The sequence below is a fragment of the Cottoperca gobio genome, chromosome 14, assembly GCF_900634415.1.
Source record: "Cottoperca gobio chromosome 14, fCotGob3.1, whole genome shotgun sequence".
Classification (NCBI taxonomy): Eukaryota; Metazoa; Chordata; class Actinopteri; order Perciformes; family Bovichtidae; genus Cottoperca; species Cottoperca gobio.
The window spans coordinates 17,606,796-17,626,167 of NC_041368.1; the positions used below are offsets into that span (position 1 = coordinate 17,606,796).

The window sequence follows — 19,372 nt, forward strand, 5'->3', positions numbered from 1 at the left end:
AGTCGGAGCTTCACACAGAATGCTTTCATGTGCGCTGTCGGGTCTTGTTCAGTGTTGAGATGACCAGTAAGATCAACTAAAAATGCCAAACATGGAGGGTCTCTCAGCTCATGAAGAGGTCGGTCCTTCTTTCAAAAACAGATCGATTTCTGATCTCAGGGAATAAAACCGCTGCAGCACGGAGCCGCGACTCAGCCAGCGCACATCAGAAAGGTGGAGCACGTCCCCGTATTCAGCATCGACATCAGACAGGAAAGCTTGAAATGATCTGTGAAAAATCTAAAGCACCAGCTTTATCTGACACTTGATGTTTTAAGTTAGCTGACAAATCAAAACTGTGTTTCTGTGTTAGAACTAAGAAGTACAAAATATTCAAGCGCAAGTTTCTATCTGGGCCATATTGCGGGCCAATTAAAAATGGACCACGGGCCGCAGTTGGCCCGCGGGCCGTAGTTTGGACACCCCTGTCCTAGAGGTTGGGTGTGTGTTGAGCATGGGTCGTCTCTCTGCTGACATCAGAAATCCCTTCAAGAAAGGTTAGTTATCTCTTGCACAAATGGGTGGTATTTCTTCCGCAAGGTGCAAGCCAGATTGTTTGTTGCATAACTTTTTATTACATTTGTGACATGGCACTTTTAAAAGCGTTCAGTTTTGTAATCAGTTCCCAGTAGTCCAATTGCTTCCATAATTGTTCTTTTTATAATCATTCCTCATCTGACTTTGACCCAGATCAGTATGTTCTCAGATTTTAATACACATTCCAAAGACTGAAAACGATATGCTTAAGTAATGATGAATTTGCACGGCCCATTTTTAGCCCCAACACACCAACCAAAACTCCCGTTACGCCTGCAGCCTTGTACTATTCTAGCGAGGATGAATTCCTACAGTATCCAGTTAAACTCACCATGACTAGATCATATTGCAGCCCTCCCCGGGGGGTCCTTAATACAAAAGTAATTGTCTTCTCAGAAGCCACTTGAAAGTAATAAGAAATGTATCATTCGCAGAAGCCTGTGTTCAGTTTTAAAGCTTGATGCTGCCAAGCATGAGGCAGTTCCTGGTTAATGGTTCACATGGGAGGATACAGAATGCTTAACGGTTGTTGTTTTTTTATAGTGGAGAATATTAACTTTTATTGACCTTGTTGCATTTGGTGTGCATGGGTGTGTGTGTGTGTGTGTGTGTGTCATTATGTAAGCATTAATTGTTTTACTGGAAAGGCTGTTACATTACATTACAGTTCATTAGCAGATGCCAGAGCGACTTTCAGTGAACTAACTACAGGGACAGTCTCCCTGGGGCAACTCAGGGTTAAGCATCTTGCACCTTGCTCAGGGGCACAATGGTGGCAGCCCTGGTATTGAACTCACGACCTTCCGGTGTTCCATCACCACCCCTGTTAGCAATTTGTAGGCCTGCAAATACAGAAGAGTATTTACAAATGCACACATGCATTTAGTAATCTGTTAGACATGTGGGTTTATTTAGGTGTATACAACTTTTAGTGAACACATCAACATGAAATTAAGTCGAAAAGAGTTATGTTAAATGTTTGTCAAGTAAGTATTTAGGCCAGATCAAGGCAGGAATGCAGAGCTTATTAGAGTGTGACAGCTTGTCTTGGTCAGCTAGAGATTTGAGACACTGGTGTGAGCACTGGCCAGTAACACACAGCCACTGTTACTCTCCTCTAATCTCTCTGTCCTTTTCCGTGTTTGTCACACACATACAGGAGGAATTGCACTGCAGACTTTGATGAAAACCGTACATGACAACGCAGCTTTCCCTTTCCTGCTAATAGACGCTTTGCTCTGGCAATGCTCAACACCCGACCACTTCCACCTTTTCAAAAACGGCTTCCTGTCTGTTTCTGTTTGATCGGGGACAATAGGAGTAATGTCTTTCAGGTCCTGTGGGAGACTTGAATTCAGAAATGAATGTGCAATTGCTCACAGATTTTTAGAACATTTCTGATTTAACGACACCAGGATAAAGATTTGGGATCAGTTCCTAGTGGCTTGTGTTAATCTCTCTTTAGTTTATCTGGGTGACATTTAATGGAGGGTCAAGCACTTTGTATATTTTACATTGTAAGGAAGTAAAGAATAAAATGGTTCAAGTTTTGATGGAGGCCTTCATGGTCGAAAAGGTGATCGGAACAATTTTAATCCTATACAGCAAGTAGCTTAAATCATTTGTCATAAGCAAGAATGGTGCCTCTTGACTAAGAGCTAGGCTATGTGCATAATTTAGTTTTTTGGCTTACCTTTAAGTCAATGCTCTGCCCTCGGAGTTGGCTGGTCTATTAGCTTTGGTTTTGACTGTTCTGTCCAATAGGAAGAGTCCACTATGACTACGATCTATGACGATATATTTGTTCCTCTTGCCTTGATAATTGTGAATTCTCCAAAAATATTCAAATCAGAATGAACTATGGTTAAAGTGACAGACATACAATAATAGTAGCTCTGCTTTACTGTTTGTGTTGGAAGTTTTTAAAGATATTACATTTTTTTTGGGAGATAGCAGAAAACAAAATCACACTTTTTCACAGAAGATAGTTTTAATACTTTTGAAGTCATGTGAATTTGTAAGCATGCACAATACCAGGGTCCTGTTTCACAAAGACTTGGACTCCAAATGCAGATAAATTCATATGTTGCACAAAGCTGTTTTTGAATCTTGCATATCTTGACTAATTCGCCATGAATTCTGGGTAAATTAAAACATGGCTGACCTGCGTCAAACCGCTCTATTTACTACCGCAAATAATTCTGCCTTCTGGAACAATTAAAACGTTTTGAGGACAATTTACTGGAAAAGTTTGTATTGAAGTTTAACAAGTTGTTTCTAAGTTCTTCTGAGCAGATTCCTATTTCTCTGATTAAGAGCAACGGTGCTTACATTTAGTATTTTGAGGAACAAACCATTTAGCTTAGAGGTCCGCTAACCCATCATCATCTTTATCGGCAGACTTAGCAGGGTCAGCGGGGCTAATAAGCTTATTGGTTTTGGCTTGGTAGTCGGTTGGCTGACTACCATAGGCTTCAGCCATTATTCCCCGAATTTCCTGCTCGTCTCTTTCCTCTTCCTCTCTCTCTCTCTCTCTCATTTGTGTGTCTTGTGGTTCTGCTGCATTTTCTTATCATCCTGTACTTCCTGTCTCTACATTCTCGATTTCTTGAATCTATTTCTGCCTTTTTTGCTTCTGAGACGCCTGGTGGTCCAGTCTCGTGGCTGCATGGTGAAGGTCACGCTGGAACACATAATCACCAATGAAAGACAAAAGAATCTGAAAGAATTTAACACCCCCCCCACCCTTCCTTCATTCTTCCCTCTCTCCATCATTCCCCCGTGTTTTGTCTCACATTCATAGGTTTTATAAATCCAATCTTGTTTACGAAAAACAGTCCTTGTCTGACACCTTTTCTGACCTTGTTGGAGTTTTTTTTAATCACATGGTCTTTAAATTCTTACGGTTCTTAAGACATACTCTCTCCTCCCTCCACCATGATATAGTACCTAGCTCAGTTGCCAGGCACAAAGTGGCCATGAGTTTATCCTTGTTTCTGTTTTAATGTTGACCCCCCCTTTTATGGAGCTCTCTTGTAATCACGTTTGGAAGGTGACTTAATAAAAGTTGCACATTATTTTAAAGCTTAATTAAAGGCTTAATTAAAAATGAAACGCTTCTTTGCTGGCCACATAGTGCTCAGGTTGCATTCATTTCACATTTTGTATATTGTCTTTAGAATAATGTTTAACAAGGCCTTCACATTTCTTCAAAGTGTGAGGCTGGAGCAGATATCTTATTTGGCTGTACTTAGTGCCTGTATAGTTTCAGCTCAGGTTTTCTTTAATTTTGCACCTTGAAAAAATGATATCAAATCTACAGTTGCACATATTGAGTATATAATGCATCTCTCCCTCTTTCAGTCTCATGTACATTTGTCCATCACAAAGAAAAGCCATGTGGTCATTAGGTTGATTCATCCACAGCAGCAGTGAAACCAGCATTACTTTGTCTGACACTGCTAACAGTAACAAAACCTCTGCATAGCTGAGTGAACACGAGCACTGCCAGCCACCATAGTAAACAATGGAGTGGTCAGCTAGGGTCTCCGTCTGACAGGAGTTGTTAAAGCTGATGGTGTCATTGAGAGCGAGTTTGACCCATGCAAAAGACAGATGTCAAATGTCAGTGTCACATAGTGTATTTAAATGCTTGAATCTTAGCTATTTGTGTGAATTTAATAAATGTCTAGTAAATTGTCTTAGAAAAATTGAAAATTGATCACTGAAGTTTCTACAATAAATGACAGTAATGATGACCTTCATTATCACTGCAGAAGTGATTATAAGAGATTTCTGCAGTTGTTTAATGATTAGCTGTGTAACTTCTTTATAATAATGTCATTAATGGGAGTTTAAAAGAATAGATGAATACAAGGGACACTAATAGGTGTTAGGAATAAGAGAGAAAATGAGGGTGATGGTGGGGGATAGTTAGTCTTTGTGACAGTTTTTTTTTTTTGGGTGGAGGTTGGGAGGTCACCCATCCACCCACCACCACTGCCCCCTCCCATCCTCCTAACTCCCTCCTGCCTTGGCTAGTCTCCATGTGTCGGGCTCAGGGCCTTGGGAATGAATGGCGCCCGGCCTCTGCTCCGTCTTTGAAGCCAGCCAGGAATGCGAGGCCTCTTTTTTTTTTTTTTTTTTTTTTTCTCATCTCTCTCTGTTGTTCAGGCGGCCGGCAGCACTAGCAGCTATCTGCGGCAGTGAAATATTCCCTCCGCTGCGCTCATTGTGCATCGGAGAGCCGGACGTCATCGGCTGGCCAATCAGTGGCTCCCGCTAGGCAGCCTAGGGTCTCTGTGGGGGGAGAAGGAACTCGCTAGAAGTCTTCCCTCTAATATCTAGTTCTCCTGGTTACTTGGTCTGGTCCCTCTTTTAGAGGAAGAAAGATGTTCTAAAAGAGAAACAAGAACAGGAATCATTTAGCAAATCCTTATTTAAGTTGACACTTAGGACACTTATTTCTTTTTCAGATGGAAATCAGGAAGGTCAGCGACTTAGACTCAAAGTTTGGGTGAGTTTTTCTATTTCTTTCTTGCTTACGGTTCTCTCTTAACTTAACAAACTTTCATTCACACCAGTCTGCAAGTAGTTCATCTCTGAGTAGCCCGCAGTCTGCCTGCTGCTGTGACTGTTGATCCAGCCTTCCAACTTCTGTTCAGCTTTCCTGCTGTCATTGTTCACTTCTCTTGTCTCTTGTTGTTGTGGTTTGCGTGTGAGGGTATTTGTCTGGGCCGGTCACCCTCTGCCTCACCCTCCCTCCCTCTCTCCTCTCTGTACATTTTGTCACTGCCTGTCCCCTCCATCACTTCCACTTGAGCGCTCCCCTGTTTGGGAGCCTCTCTCTCTGTTCGCAGAGGGAAGAGGAGGGCTGGAAACCCCAGACACACACACAGACACACACAGACACACACACACAGTGACACATTACAGATCAGAAGACTTTCATAAACACATGGAATCCCCCTTAATACTGTAGTTTGAAAGACTCTTGGGAGGTGGGTTTTGTGTATATGTAAAACGACCACCTAGGACCATCTTTGATTCTGGGTTTTCAGCTTGGCCCAAAAATAAGGCATTACTGGGAAAATGTTGCTCATTGGAATTGATTATAAAGTAGGTTGCAGTTGTCGGTCTAAGTCTTTCTAAGTGGTCAGGATGTTTCGATTTGTTGGTAACGATAACACAACTTTCATCTATGGTGAGGCCTGACTTTCATACTGCAGTGTGAAAGTTGATTTGCTGGTTGTCTTGTCTTTGTTTTATGGGAACATTGACCTTTGTGTATGCATGACGGGTATTTAGCTTCATCTTGGTAACAAAGTCATGGAAAGGCATGCAGGTCATGGGAGAGAGAGGCCTTTACTCTGTCATTAGAGTCCACTGTAAAACCTAAACCTCTCATTGACTTGCAGGGTCTGGTTTCTGTACTTAAGATGACTTTTTGCATGGCTGATGATGGTAGCAGGTTTCTGTAATACAGAATTGAAGGGAAAATGTACTAGAGGAGTTTGAAGAAACCCACCATAGACTAAAGTCAAGATGGAAGTTTATTGGTTTCTAGTCATCAAAAAATGTAACAGTAAAAACAAATGGCATGTAGAATATGAATGCTGCAACACACTCAGTTTGAAAGCCCTTAAGATTATTATCAAGTGGTATTTGCTAGTATTTTATTGGTTGATATAGCTTTACTGTCTCAGTTTGAAATAAATTGGCTTCACAGCAATCTGCAAAACACTACAGCTTCTAGCACAGAATAATAACCTGTAAAGGTTTCCTTATGGTCGCAGTCACAGTGCTGATGTATATCAGTGTAAAGTTTAATCGAGCCCAAATCGTTACATTTCAGGCGATTGTTTGGCAAGAAATCCCTAAAGCAAATGCTTCTGTCCCAAGAACAATACGGGGGGGAGGTAGAAAGTCTTTACGGGTAGCAGTGCTGTATAACAAGGCATTATACATCCGTCACATGACTAATCCTCCCAGATTTATGTAGCTCCATATGGAATTCCTGACATTTTTTCATGTGTGTGCTGCAACGTGCACGGCCAACCTCAAGGCCCTTAATTAGAGGCCTAGTTGATGCGACGCGACCGACGGACTCCTTCAACAGGTGGTTAACTGTACTGACTTACAAAACCAACCTGCAGTGAACCATGTGAGCTGTGAAATATAAAAATTGGGTCAAGGGGTATATGATTTTTTTCTTCACAATTTATAACAGATGGAGCATAATTTCTCACGAGAGGAATTTGACCTAGAAATGCCAGGCAAAGATTTTTCGCTGGTGACTAACTGTTTTCTTGCATCTTAATAGTGTTTGAGCAGAAAGCACCCTGCAAAAATAGCAACTTTTATAATTTTATTCCATGCATACATCGAAGTCGAGGTATGAAAGTGTTTGTCTGTGGTGTGGAGGTGTAGCTGTGTGTGCCAATAACCTAGTGGACATGCCAAGATGACAATCTCACACAAACATTCTTGTTTGTGTAAAATTGTCATGCCGTTGCAAGGCAGTCACAATAGCGTTGCAATAGGACGTTTGTGTAAACTACACATAGCCACGTGATATATTAAGTATCGGTCTATCACTATGTTTTTTTCAATTTTTGTTTGAACAAACATTTTGTCAAACTGTTTCACTCCAGTCATAAATTTGTGTCATTAGCCTCAGATGTGTGACTAGAGTGTGAGTCCTGAGTCGAGATTTCAGGCTGATAACCCGTTTGTGCTGTGTTTGTGTTTTCTCCCCCAGGAGCTACTGAGCAGACCGTTTCAAGAGGCTTTGAATAAACAAAAAGGAGGCTAGAAAATGACCTAATTAGCGACAAGCGTGACGGACAACTTGGTGCAAATGTGCTGGTGGTATTTTCCCCAGTTTCACCCACAAGGAAGACACATGCATCAGTGCACATTCTCGTACGACACATTTACAAACCCCGCCCTTCCCTTCCTGCCATCCGCCCCAGTCCTCCATGGATTCCTACAACTTCCACTTTGAGAGAATGAGCAACGTGGACCTACATCCTCTGAGCCTGCCTGTCCACCCGGCTCTCCCCAGCCAAGTCCAACAGCAGCATCGCCGACCAACTTGCCCACCACCAACACGGCAAAGGAGACTCTGCCTACAGCTCATTCTCTGGCGGGTCCACTGCCCCAGACTACCCCTCTCCCTTTCTCCCAGACGACCTACAGTCCAGCGCTTTCGGACACTATGCTGATCTTAAGTACGTAAAGTCCATTTACCATCCGACCCAGGTTCTGCAGTCTGACTCAAAGACCATGGACCAGCTCTATCGCTCTGTAGAAGCTATCTCACAACAGTATCGCAACAATACCAATACCAATGTAAACCACCACAACCAGAATGGCAACAACAGTTTCCTTACCAACAACAAAGCAATCTCTAGAAAAGAGGTGTCTTTGGGCGCACCATCCCAAGGAGCTTACCCTCCTGTCCGTCCTCCTCCAGTCCCAGCACGCCTGGATAGTTTTATAGCCACAAAAAACTTGGAAAACAGCAGGGTCCACCATCAAGGTACTGAGTTTCAACCCCAGTCGCCTCAACAACAGCCCAGACCCCAGAATCGACTGCATTCACAGCCCCATGGTCTGAGTTCCCAAAAACCTGAGACGGCTAACCCAGATATAGGTAAATCAATCTTTAATTCTGACCCAGTGTACTCAGTTTGGAGGGGCTCTCAACAGGAACTGCCACAGGCCCAGCAGCCGCCAAGCTACCGCCCCGACCTCCAGCCTCACGATCAAACCAGGGCAGCGTTGAACCCTGAATACCTTTTCATTACGGATAACAAAGTAGCAGAGCAGCAGAAGTCAACAAACGCCCTAAGCCGATCACCTCCCCGAGGCACAAGCCAGCCTGAGCACCTGAAACCCAGACAGCCCCCGAGCAGTGGTGGATGTAATGGAGACCAACACGATAAGCCCAATAGTAGCAGTAGCCATTTTGAGAGTCAGCGCAAAAGAGCGCACTTGGCACATGATTGGCTTGGTTCAGAGCAGACCCGAACTGCCAGCCCCTGGAACGCTGGTCAGAGTTTTACCAACAGCAGCATCCAGCATAAGGGTCAGTTCTACTTTGTCACGGGAATGTGTAAGCTGTCTGAATCTGGAATGAGGACACACTCTGCATCTCTGTGTGGGTCTGAGGCTGGGAGTGAGAGCTCCACTGTGGTGGAGACACACCGGCTAAGAGAAAAAGAAAGATGCCACAGCACAATGGATAATTTGTTTAGACCTCTCCAAGAGAGCTCTCGCTCTTCAAGTGGTGTGATTCCAGATAAGAGAGAGGCTTTCACTTCCCAGAGCATGGACCTGTCCTCCAGAATCCAGGATCAGGAGAATCACAGACTATCCCTCATCTCGACGCATTCCTCTCAAAGCTTCGAAGCCTTAGAAGAAATCGACATGATTCAGACTCGAGACATCGGCCGCCACACTGCCAACAACCCTATATTCTACTGTGGACCTGACAGAAACTGCCCACCACATTCATCCAAACAAACGAAGGAATTCCCCTCACTGATGAACAATGAACAGCCCAACCACCACAAGAGAGAGGAGCAGGCTAAGAGAGGAAAACGGCAGCCCTTGGGGGATGTAGCCAGCGAGAGGATAAACAAAGAAACAACACCACTTCTGTACCACCTCACCGGAGCAAGCAGGACATCTTTACAGCCTAAAAAGGATGCTGATTTAAGTATAAAAGGAAAGGAAGAAATTCTAAACAAAACAGGTCATGGAGACGTGGTTGTTACCGATAAGGAGAGACCATCAAAAAGTGACACGAGCAAGAACGATAGAGGGGAAGTTATCTCTGTTGCCTGTAACACCCTGGATGACTCATTTAAAAAGTACTATAAAGAGAAGCTGAAGGATGCCCAATCGAAAGTCCTGAGGGAGACGTCATTTAAAAGGAGGGACTTGCAGCTGTCATGGCCGCACCGTATCAGGCCAAAACCTGAGCTGAGGCCTACAGTTATTCACACTTTCTCATCATCACAGGACTCTGAGACTTCCACAGATACCCTCACTCCCTCTGTGACCTCTGAGGAGACAGAGAGGAGCAGCATCAAGGAAGAAGTCAGGGAGAGTCTGGAGGAGAGGGACAAAGAGACTGAAAAGGAAAACGGGAGACCAGTGAATGTGGCTCGGCCCCAGGTAGCACGCGTCAGAGGCAGAAAGCGATTGACTCAAGAGCAAAAGAAGATGTGCTATTCTGAACCAGAGAAACTCAACCAGCTTGGTAGTGCCCCCGTCCACTCTGCATGCCGCTCCTTTGGCAACGAAAGCGACAGCTTGTTTGCAATCGAATGCGAGGGAGAGGAACGTGTGCAGCAAGGAGGGCAGGGACTGGTTGCAGCACGGAGAAAGATGTTTGAGACCAGAGGTAGAGCCCTTTCAGCCTCTAGCGCTTCAAAGACAAACTTAAAACATCTACAACACAAGGCCCTGGTGGAGTACATGGAGCGAAAGACGGGCCAGAAAGTGGCTGAGCCACAGCAACCAGCTGCTCAGTTACCATCCCCATCCAGACAGAGGCATTCTCTGGGGGAGAAACCCTTTGACTGGGCCAGGCCTCTATCAGGAAATAATGAAGGCAAAAACACCAAGAATAAGCCCCACAGACCCCACTCTGCAGGCCGCATCCTAGACTCCTCCTCCAGCTCCATCAGGTACGAAACAGAAGCAGAGCTGGAGAAAGAAAACTAGTTTTATGCTTTTTTTGATCAAATCGTTTAAATATTTGTATTTATATTCTCCCAAAACAGGTATGCACAGTTCTTCTCAGCTCAGTCTTGTTCGGGCCAATATGTTGGTCAGTCAAATCAACCCAGATGGAGGGAGAGCCAAGGTCCATCTCAGGGGAAGTCTGCCTCAGTGGAGAGTCTCTTGGACCAGCAAGAACCACCAAGTTTCTTGCGGAACAGATCCACATCCACACCACATGCGCTTCAGGTAAGTCTGCTGAAAATGAGACACTTAAAAATATACATTATTACAATAAAGTTAGTTTCTGATGAGTTATAATAGTATATGAAATCAAATTTCCATTGCAACTATCAGAAAACAAATCAGTCAAAGACATTTATTAAACCACGTCTGGTTTTTACTGTAGTATTTCACACTGTACTTCTACTTTGCTATTGAAAAAAATAAACAATTGAAAGCGTTTACAGATTCAAGTGCAATTCATGTGTTGCCTTTTGGCTCTTCTTCTGTGTCTATAGGCTCTTGACTATGAGGAGGATCCATTACCAGTTAATGCTATGGAAACCCAGAGGTATGTACCAGCACTGCAGACAATTTGGGACATTTTTATTGGTTTTAGGTCAGGAGAGTATTAGGGTGAGTGTGCACTGTGGCACAGACTATAAATCTCCGCTTAAGTCATTGTGACACTGGAAAGTCAACACCTACCTTCTCCAGCAAACCAGCATTCCTTTTAAAAGATTTATGCTTGGGCTGTAAAAGAAGAATCATTGACTCAACCATTTTCAAGGAGTTGACCTATTTCTCAATACAATATATGATGATTTGTAGGAATATCAAATTATTTTTACTAGTCTTTCAAATAAGTATGATGCATTTGTATTTGCCTTTTAAAGGAGTACTTCATCCCCAAAATGATCATTTGTATATCGGTTACTCACCCTGTGTTACCTTGAATTTGTTAAGAAAACTTTAACTTTTCTCGCATGCCTCCACGGTGAATGAAATCTCCAAAAACAGAGAATCTTTGATGAATTTAAAGTAAATGGGCACCCATTTCAAAAACATCCATTTTCAAACTCTTACATAAATATTGGCATAAACGTTACCCGCACGGACGAGTAGCGTGAGTTTTCTGCAAGCAAATAAATTATCATTTTGGGGGTGAAATATTTCTTTAAAGAAAATGCATATGCAAATGTGAGCTGAAGTGTTGGTTTAGTAGTTTTTGTTTTCATTTAAAGCTCTAAAGTAATCATAGTTTGTATGAATCGATGGCTTATGTTTACACATTTTAACACTGATTGTCCATGTCAGTCCCCAGAGAAATGCCTCTGAGGACGTCTTAATAAAGCCAGTACCTGAGGGCCAGCAGCGCGGCCGTGTGGTCGCACAGAGGGGGAAGTCCATGGAAGAGCTTGGGGCAACAAAGTTAAAAAGACCATCAGCCCTGAGTAAAAGTTCTGAGGAGCTCGATCAACTGTGGAGGGATTCGACTGGACCTGGAGGACAGCACAGAGACAAGAGGAGCGTTTCAGTCTTTGCCGAAGTCAAAGAAGCCCAGGGGCAGGACCGAGGGAGGAAGAAACAAAATGTAACAGAGCAAGCGGGACAGGAACCAGAGATTGTTGGTCAGAGGAACACTCAGGGACAGACACATAACCAAACCCAGAAGAAGTCTGTGTTGAAGCAGAGCTCAGAACCAGGGGAGGATGCCACAGCAGGAACAAGGAACTCTAGTAGATCCACCTCCCCGGCCTCCTGCTCCACTTCTCGGGCCAGGGTTCACTCTGGATCTCCTGGTTCTCATGGCCCGGTCACAGATGAGGTCAGGTCCAGCAGACCACCCAGTGAGACTTCATCTGACCCACCTTCCCCCAGATGTCCAGAGACCAGTGAGAGGGAGATCAAATCCACCTCGTCCACCCCCACCCAGACAAAGCTTCCTTGTGAAAACAGGTCTAACTCCAGGTAAGATTAGTCTCTGTGTCAATGCAGCGTGTTTCCTTTGTGAAATGATTTGACGAGGCCGAGCCACTTTCTTCCACAACATTCATTGCATTGTCATCATTTGAATATATCGTCCTACAGCGAACTCAAACAAACAAACTCTTAACAGGTTGTTTTTTGGTTCTGTAACTATGAGTTTGGCCAGGTGTAATTCTTAAGGAAAAAGGTACAGCCTGCACACCATGACACAACAGTACAACTACACTTCGATCCTACTTGGATCTTCGTCAGGTCAGATCTAAGTAGGATTGAAATGTAGTCAATAATAAACTTTAGTGTGCAAGTGTCAACTGTTCCCTTATTTTTTATGTTTTTCTGACCTCCGTTATGTTCATACAATTAATCTTAACCATAATTTGTTTAACTTCCAGTAGAGTCAGGACCTCTTCGTCTGTGACTGTATCAGAGAGAGAGCAGTCGGTGGATGAACAAAGCACTGACGCCCTACACCCTGATTCAAACCATGAAGTGTCTCTGAGCTGCGGCGTCACCACAGATCCATCGCTGTGGATCCTCCCTCCAGAGGAAAAGATCACAGAGGAAGTCGAAACAACACCGCTGACAGACAACGTTTTTGACGACGAGTCCACCGGCTTGGCCCCTCCGACGCAGACAAGTGAAACCTCTGTGTCTGCCTGCGCCTCCGTCTCCTGACACGGACATCAGTCAGCAGGTGGAGGAGGAGGAACCGGAAGATGAGGAGTCGGGAGAAAACCAGGAGATAGATGAGAGGGCAACACCGGCGGGAGAGACGGAGATCCTGGAGAGGCCCGCTGAGAGGCCTCAGTGGGAGGATCTGGTAGAAGCGGTGGTCAAGGCCGACCAATCACTGGCCAGAGTTCTCTACCCACTGACCAATCGTAAGACGGCACTGATGCTGATGGAGCAGCTGCTGTCAGAGGACACGCTGCTGATGGAGGAGCACTACAAGAAGAAACAGGAGCAGAAAGGAGCTGCAGAAAGGTAAACGTTAATATCCCAGAACACATTACTTAAAGGATAAACCAGCTCTGACATACAGAAATAAACTCCCACTAGTTTACACTATTGAGAAACTTTGACTGCCTGAGAAAAGACAGCACACCACCAGCATGATGAATACGACAGAAAATAAGTGCAATGAGTAAAACCCTTTGACTTTATCTTGTTTAAACCCAGCTGTTGGGAAATGAAAATGATAATCACATCACATATTTAAAACCTAGTTTAGAGTTGAAATGGTGTTTAGAGTGCCGAGATCATTAGGATTTCTGGTTTAATGTTTCTCTATGAAGCGTGATGCTGGTTTCTGTGTTACCTTTTGTTGCATCAAATGCAACAGACACACCTGGCTATCTGCTTACTGCGGTTCATGCCCTCACATTTCTGCTTATGTAAGCACACTTCAGATACATGAAGAATGTGCAGTTGCATTTCAGAGTTTTGCAATATGTAAATAAGAATATACTCATGTGAAGACTAACTTGACCTTTGTTTGTTTTTAGTGCTGAAACAGTGGAAGAGGCTGAACCATCTCCTTGCCCTTCTGCTCCTGACAGCCTGAAACCTCAGTGTACAGACGTGCAGAGCAAAGCTGACGTCACTGAGAAAATGGTAATTATTCATTTAAGCAAAAATAGTGTATGCTTTTTGTCCAAAGTACCTCACAGCACAAGTAACGTGTACATCTTAATCATTTCAAACAATGAAATGTTTTACTAATTCTTCCTGACAGTGAGGCAGAAGAGAGTTTTGCAGATCAGACTTCTCTATTAGAGCAACACACTTTTGCAGCTCAGTACTAAGTTATATTAGAGAGCCTTAATGTTGTAGACTGAATATGTAGTGTTTTTTAATTGTGTTTTCTGCGCAGGGACTACAGATGTAAATCAGCTTATAGCTAAGAAGCTGTGCACTATCTCTGTCAAATAAATACAATCTCAAAACTGAAATAATGTATAACTGAACTAATAGTAAGACAATATCTCTGCGACATCCCAGTTTTGTTGCATGTTCTGTGTATTCAAAATGAGAAAAAGCAGACATGACAGCAAAACAAACAAAACTCAACCTCTGGTTTCATATTGATGCCATCTGGTTGCTATTTGGCCTTAAGTGGACTCATTTCAGACTGCGATAGTTGTGTGTCTCTTATCACATGATGTACTGTCTGCCTCTTATCAGTATCCCCCACTTTCCTAATGTTTGGCTTAGCAAATAGCCTCCCCTCTTTTCCTGACTGCCTCCCACATTCACTCTTGATAAAGTATGCCTTTGTCCTATCACAGTAAATATGAAATCCATTTTTTAAAAGTACATTAAAGTATTATTTCTCCATATATTTTCCATTTGGCCCTGTTTCACCATGTGTATCTCTTCAGTAGAATCATTGCCTAAAATCTCTCACACATCACCTCCTCTGCTTGAATGTACAGCGTCTGTTAGCGTCCTCTATCGAGGCGCGTCTGCATTCGCTGGAAGAGACGCGTGGTGCTCTGCAGGCAGACATTCAGGAGAACGTGGCCCACGGGGAGGTCCTGGAGGTGCTGGTCCGTGAACACTGTCTGCCCGTGGAGCTGGAGAGGTACAACCTGTTCATAGGAGACCTGGAGAGAGTGGTCAGCCTGCTGCTGTGCCTCTCTGCTCGGCTGGCCAGAGTGCAGAACGCCCTGAGCACCGTGGACCAACACACAGATGCTGAGGAGATGGTGAGGAACCAAAACTTAGGAGATCAGCAGGTTTATAAATGAGGGTTTTCAGGGTGTATCACACGAGAATTTCCCTTTCTATTTATTGCTTTCTTTATTTGTCAGAGTTGCATAATTGTGATGGTAATATACTTGCCCTACACTACACTTTGACTGTTTTGAAAACCTTTCTTGTTGGTGCATTCAATGACCCTCTGAAATCCAAGATTTCTGCAGCTAAAGAGAGAAACCTTTTTTAATGTCTGTAGCAGCCAATTCTCAAACACATTGTAATTACTCACATCACACATGTAATTAAAAAGCATGGAGCCAAAGCATCACAATATGAATCTCTGGCCAAAATTGTATAAATCTAATCTAAATGTATCCATGCTGCTTATTTCTGTGTCTTCTTATCAGTAGGAGAGCGGTTATATTGAGAATCTCTCCAAAGCATATTTCTGGGATTAAAGGTAAACTGAATCAGTAATCAGTACTGTAATGCAGCGTCCATTTATGCTCCTGTGTTCCCCCCCCCCTGAAGCTATTCACACATACACACCAATACGAGTAAAAGCATACGGTCAGCCAGTGTTTATGTGATGTAACCTTACGGATTTTGTGATTCACTGCTGCTCATTTAGAGCTTCTGGCGAAAAAGAGGATTGTGAGTGTTAGAAGTGTGTGACTGCTCCCATGCCCTCAGACACACTCTCGTGCTGTTGACTTTAGAACAGCAAACACATGCCCTTGGGAAAACCTTAAGGGCGACTTTAATGGAGTCAAGGTTTCTCACAGTGTGGAATTCAAAAAATGTTATCGGTCTTTAATTGCCTTTTTTTCTTTGAGCCAAACACCGTATCAGACATTTGAAGATTATTGTTGATATACTGCACTTTTTGCACTTACATTCCATCATGCTGTATCTGAGCTAGCTACCATTCTTTAAAAAAAATAAAAAATATGTTAACTCTCAAATATTTAGGTCTTTAATCCAAATATCATGAGTTGTGTCACAGGATCGGACTTGAGCTCTGTGCCTTGCTTTGTTTCCCCTCTGAATATACTGTTTCATTATGCGTCCTAACATTTACAGCATCAGTTTATGTTTGCATGGATGCATTAGATTTGTAGATTTATCCCTGAAAGAGCTCTTTGTCAGTTTGTCCATCTGTAATAGCCTGGCTGAACGTGCTGCATACTGAGGGCTTGTTAGAGGCTCATTTGTTTTCTTGCTGTTATCAGCAACACTGGTATTTACACTGACTCACCGAAACTCCAGTCCGGTTTCGATGACATTTGTATCTACCCTGCCCTCTGTTGACATAGGGAAACACTGCACCTCCTGCCCTGTGGCATAATCATAACACTTTCACTGCTATCTACTACATAGAACAACAGTAATACCTTTCAAATAAAACAAAGAATATAACACGTGGTACATTTTCTTAGCTTTTTGATTGATCATCGTATGTATTTGAAACTATGAGCATGTATGATGGAGAGGAGGCGTAACCTTTTAAATATATCCGGTATATTTCATGTCCTTTTGTTCTCTGTCTCTGCACTCAGCAATCTCTGGACAGTCGCCACCGTCTGCTGTGCAAACAGAGGGAGGACGCCAAAGATCTGAAGGATAACCTGGACCGGAGAGAGAACCTGGTCTCCACCTTCCTCTCGCGTCAGCTGTCTGCCGAGCAGCTGCAGGACTACCGCCGCTTCGTCCAGACCAAGGCCTCGCTGCTCATCCGGCAGAAGGACCTGGAGGAGAAGCAGAGGCTGGGAGAGGAGCAGCTGGAGGCTCTGTCCAACAGCCTGCATCTGTGAAGGGAGGAGCAAGGAAAGCACAGATTCCTCCTTTTCTCCCCTTCACTTGCCTTGAAGGAGGATGGCTTGTTTAAAAAAAGACATGTAGAGAGTTGTGGCTGTACTTTTCCCCCAACACTGCACCCTGTCATGACTTTTATTTTGTCCTTTTTTAAAAGAGTTTGACAGGGCTACTGGGGAACCCATCGTGCCTCCTGCTGCTCTGCTCTCATGTTATATAGGCTGCGCAGGAGATGAGCAATAAAGACTCCTTGCCTTTCTGTCATCCACCCGGAACGCTCAACCTCCGCCCATTGTGAGTCTGCACAATCCGCAATGTGCACCTGAAGACTTTCCCCAATGCGTCGCACATGTTTCCATTGACTTTAAACACTGAGCTGTTTTTTTTTCTGCGTGCCTTGATGTTGCTGTGGAACGTTTTCCGTTAGAGCTGCTGTGTGGTGGAAACTTTGCGTCCCCTGTTAGCAATTCAGCAACTGTCCTTCACGATGAGATGGTAGTGCTCCAGCCCTGTATCTGCACCTGTGGAAACCTATTATAAGCTTTAAGATTGTATTTTGATGTGTGAGAAGGCTTCAGTGACAGAGCGTAGCCTGAGAGGGGGTGGTTTACTGTATCATGTCAGCAAAATGTACAATAGATGTAGTAGATTTAAATCTTTTTTTTGTTTTTGTAAATGTTCTTATTTTGTGTTTCAAATTCAAGGCACTAAAAACCAAAAAGGGTGAATGAAAAAAAAAAAAAGCACTTTGTAATGATACATAAATGCACATTTCTTCAAATCAGATTCAAATCATTTCAAGAGAAAGCCTTACTCCATCCATCTAAACAATATCTCTATTCTTTTGTTTGTCGTTCATTTTGAGTAGGAATGTGGAAATAATCGTTTTCAAAAGGTGCACGAGCACAACCGGCAACACTAAGGTTTGTGTGCAAAAACCTTTCCGGCTAATTTCATACTTAATGTTATTAAGTCTCAATGATTTCATGCTGGAACTGTTCCTCATAAGGAGGTGCTAAACCTCTTTTAAAGCAGATTATAAGTAAGCAAGAATTATATCACTGAGTATTTTCTCCAAATGTCCCTTTGTCAAAGAAGTGACACGTGATACTTGAAATACTTTTTTTTTTTTATAAAAGAGGAAGGTCCATAATCTTCACTTCAGGTGTCTTAAACTCATTTTCTATTCTCTACCTCCACTGCATAGCCCCTGTTTTGACATAACCTTTACGTTTATTTAAATGTAGTTTTAAAAAAAAAAGACTTCTTGTTATGCAGAGTGAAAACACACATCCAATGACTCTCCCCCTAATTTTGAAAGAATCTGTGTTTCTATATTAATGTTTGTCATTAGTCTTTATAGCTGTATTCATTTAGTTTTTTACTGAATCACACACATTGGAGAGTGATGTGAGCTGTTGCTCTACATCAGAATATGTGCAACGTGTGTGTGTGTAAAAATCATGAATGTCATAATTGTAGTTGTTGAATAGAAAGACAGAACTCCTCTCGGTGTTTCCCGTTAAAGTTTTCAACAAAACTCCGTTTGTGGAAGTGATGTTATCGTCCCTCAGGAAATTATACCTGATGGCTGTACTGAAAAAAAAACAAGATCCAGGGTTGACTGTTGTGTATATGGTATTTATGTAATAATGACCGGAAAGAGGCAGACGGCCTCTACCCATAAAAAAACAAAAAAAATATTTACTCACTAACTCAAAATGTCAAGAAAATTAACTGGAAACGATATTTTCAGTTTCTTTTGCTAAACAGTTTCTCCACCCCCGCCACCCCTAAAACATTTCTCCGGAGATTTACGACCCTGTCCGATTCAGTTTGCTAAACAAATGTATGTTGGTTTTGGCCTTTGTGCTGACGCGGGGCCGAAGGGTTAGAAAGACTCATGTTGTTCCCCACAGCCTGCTGGAATTCCTGGAGTATGCAACATTTTGGAGAAAGAAAGCCTGTGGGGGAGAAAGTGAGGAAAACGCTCCCACAGAGGAGGAGCAGCACATGGATAAATACTCATTCTTTGCTAGTGTGTGTGTGTGTGTGTGTGTGTGTGTGTGTGTGTGTGTGTGTGTGTGTGTGTGTGTGTGTGTGTGTGTGTGTGTGTGTGTGTGTGTGTGTGTGTACTTACAGACATTTGACAACTTCCTGAGTCATTTCTTGTTTCTGTCATTCAATCAAAGCGGTGTTTTGTTGAGGTCGAAGGAAAATGGGCCTGTTTTCTGAACTAGGATTATATTTGTTTAGTTTGTTTTGAAATACTGGAAGTGTGTGACATTGATACAAACAGAATCTGTTTTAAAGCCAAGTCCCTGCTGGTGGGATGACAGCAGACATTTCTAAATCCACTTTTTTCTGCTCTATTTCACATCTGTTTTCTGTTGATAGTTTGAGTTGTTTTTTTTGTGCCTGTTTGGAGTTGTAAATTCCATGATGTTTGTAATATTGTGAATAAATTAAGCTCTCCCTCTCCCTCTAGTGTACCACAGTTCTCTTTTTTTCCCCCCACTTTGAACTAGTTTTAAATCAAAAAGCATTTTTTGCC

The 19,372-nt window shown here is 43.0% G+C and overlaps 1 protein-coding gene across 1 annotated transcript; it reads left to right on the forward strand.

Moving 5' to 3' along the window:
* The first annotated feature begins 4,760 nt into the window (after nucleotides 1-4,760).
* On the forward strand, nucleotides 4,761-19,300 carry shroom1 (shroom family member 1). The gene is given in 11 exon segments (XM_029448672.1): nucleotides 4,761-5,092; nucleotides 7,337-7,625; nucleotides 7,627-10,277; nucleotides 10,374-10,560; nucleotides 10,833-10,885; nucleotides 11,632-12,285; nucleotides 12,696-12,975; nucleotides 12,977-13,287; nucleotides 13,809-13,917; nucleotides 14,739-15,011; nucleotides 16,563-19,300. Coding segments are annotated over 10 exon segments (4,842 nt in total). The 5' UTR covers nucleotides 4,761-5,092; nucleotides 7,337-7,556; the 3' UTR covers nucleotides 16,818-19,300.
* Nucleotides 19,301-19,372: the final 72 nt, after the last annotated feature.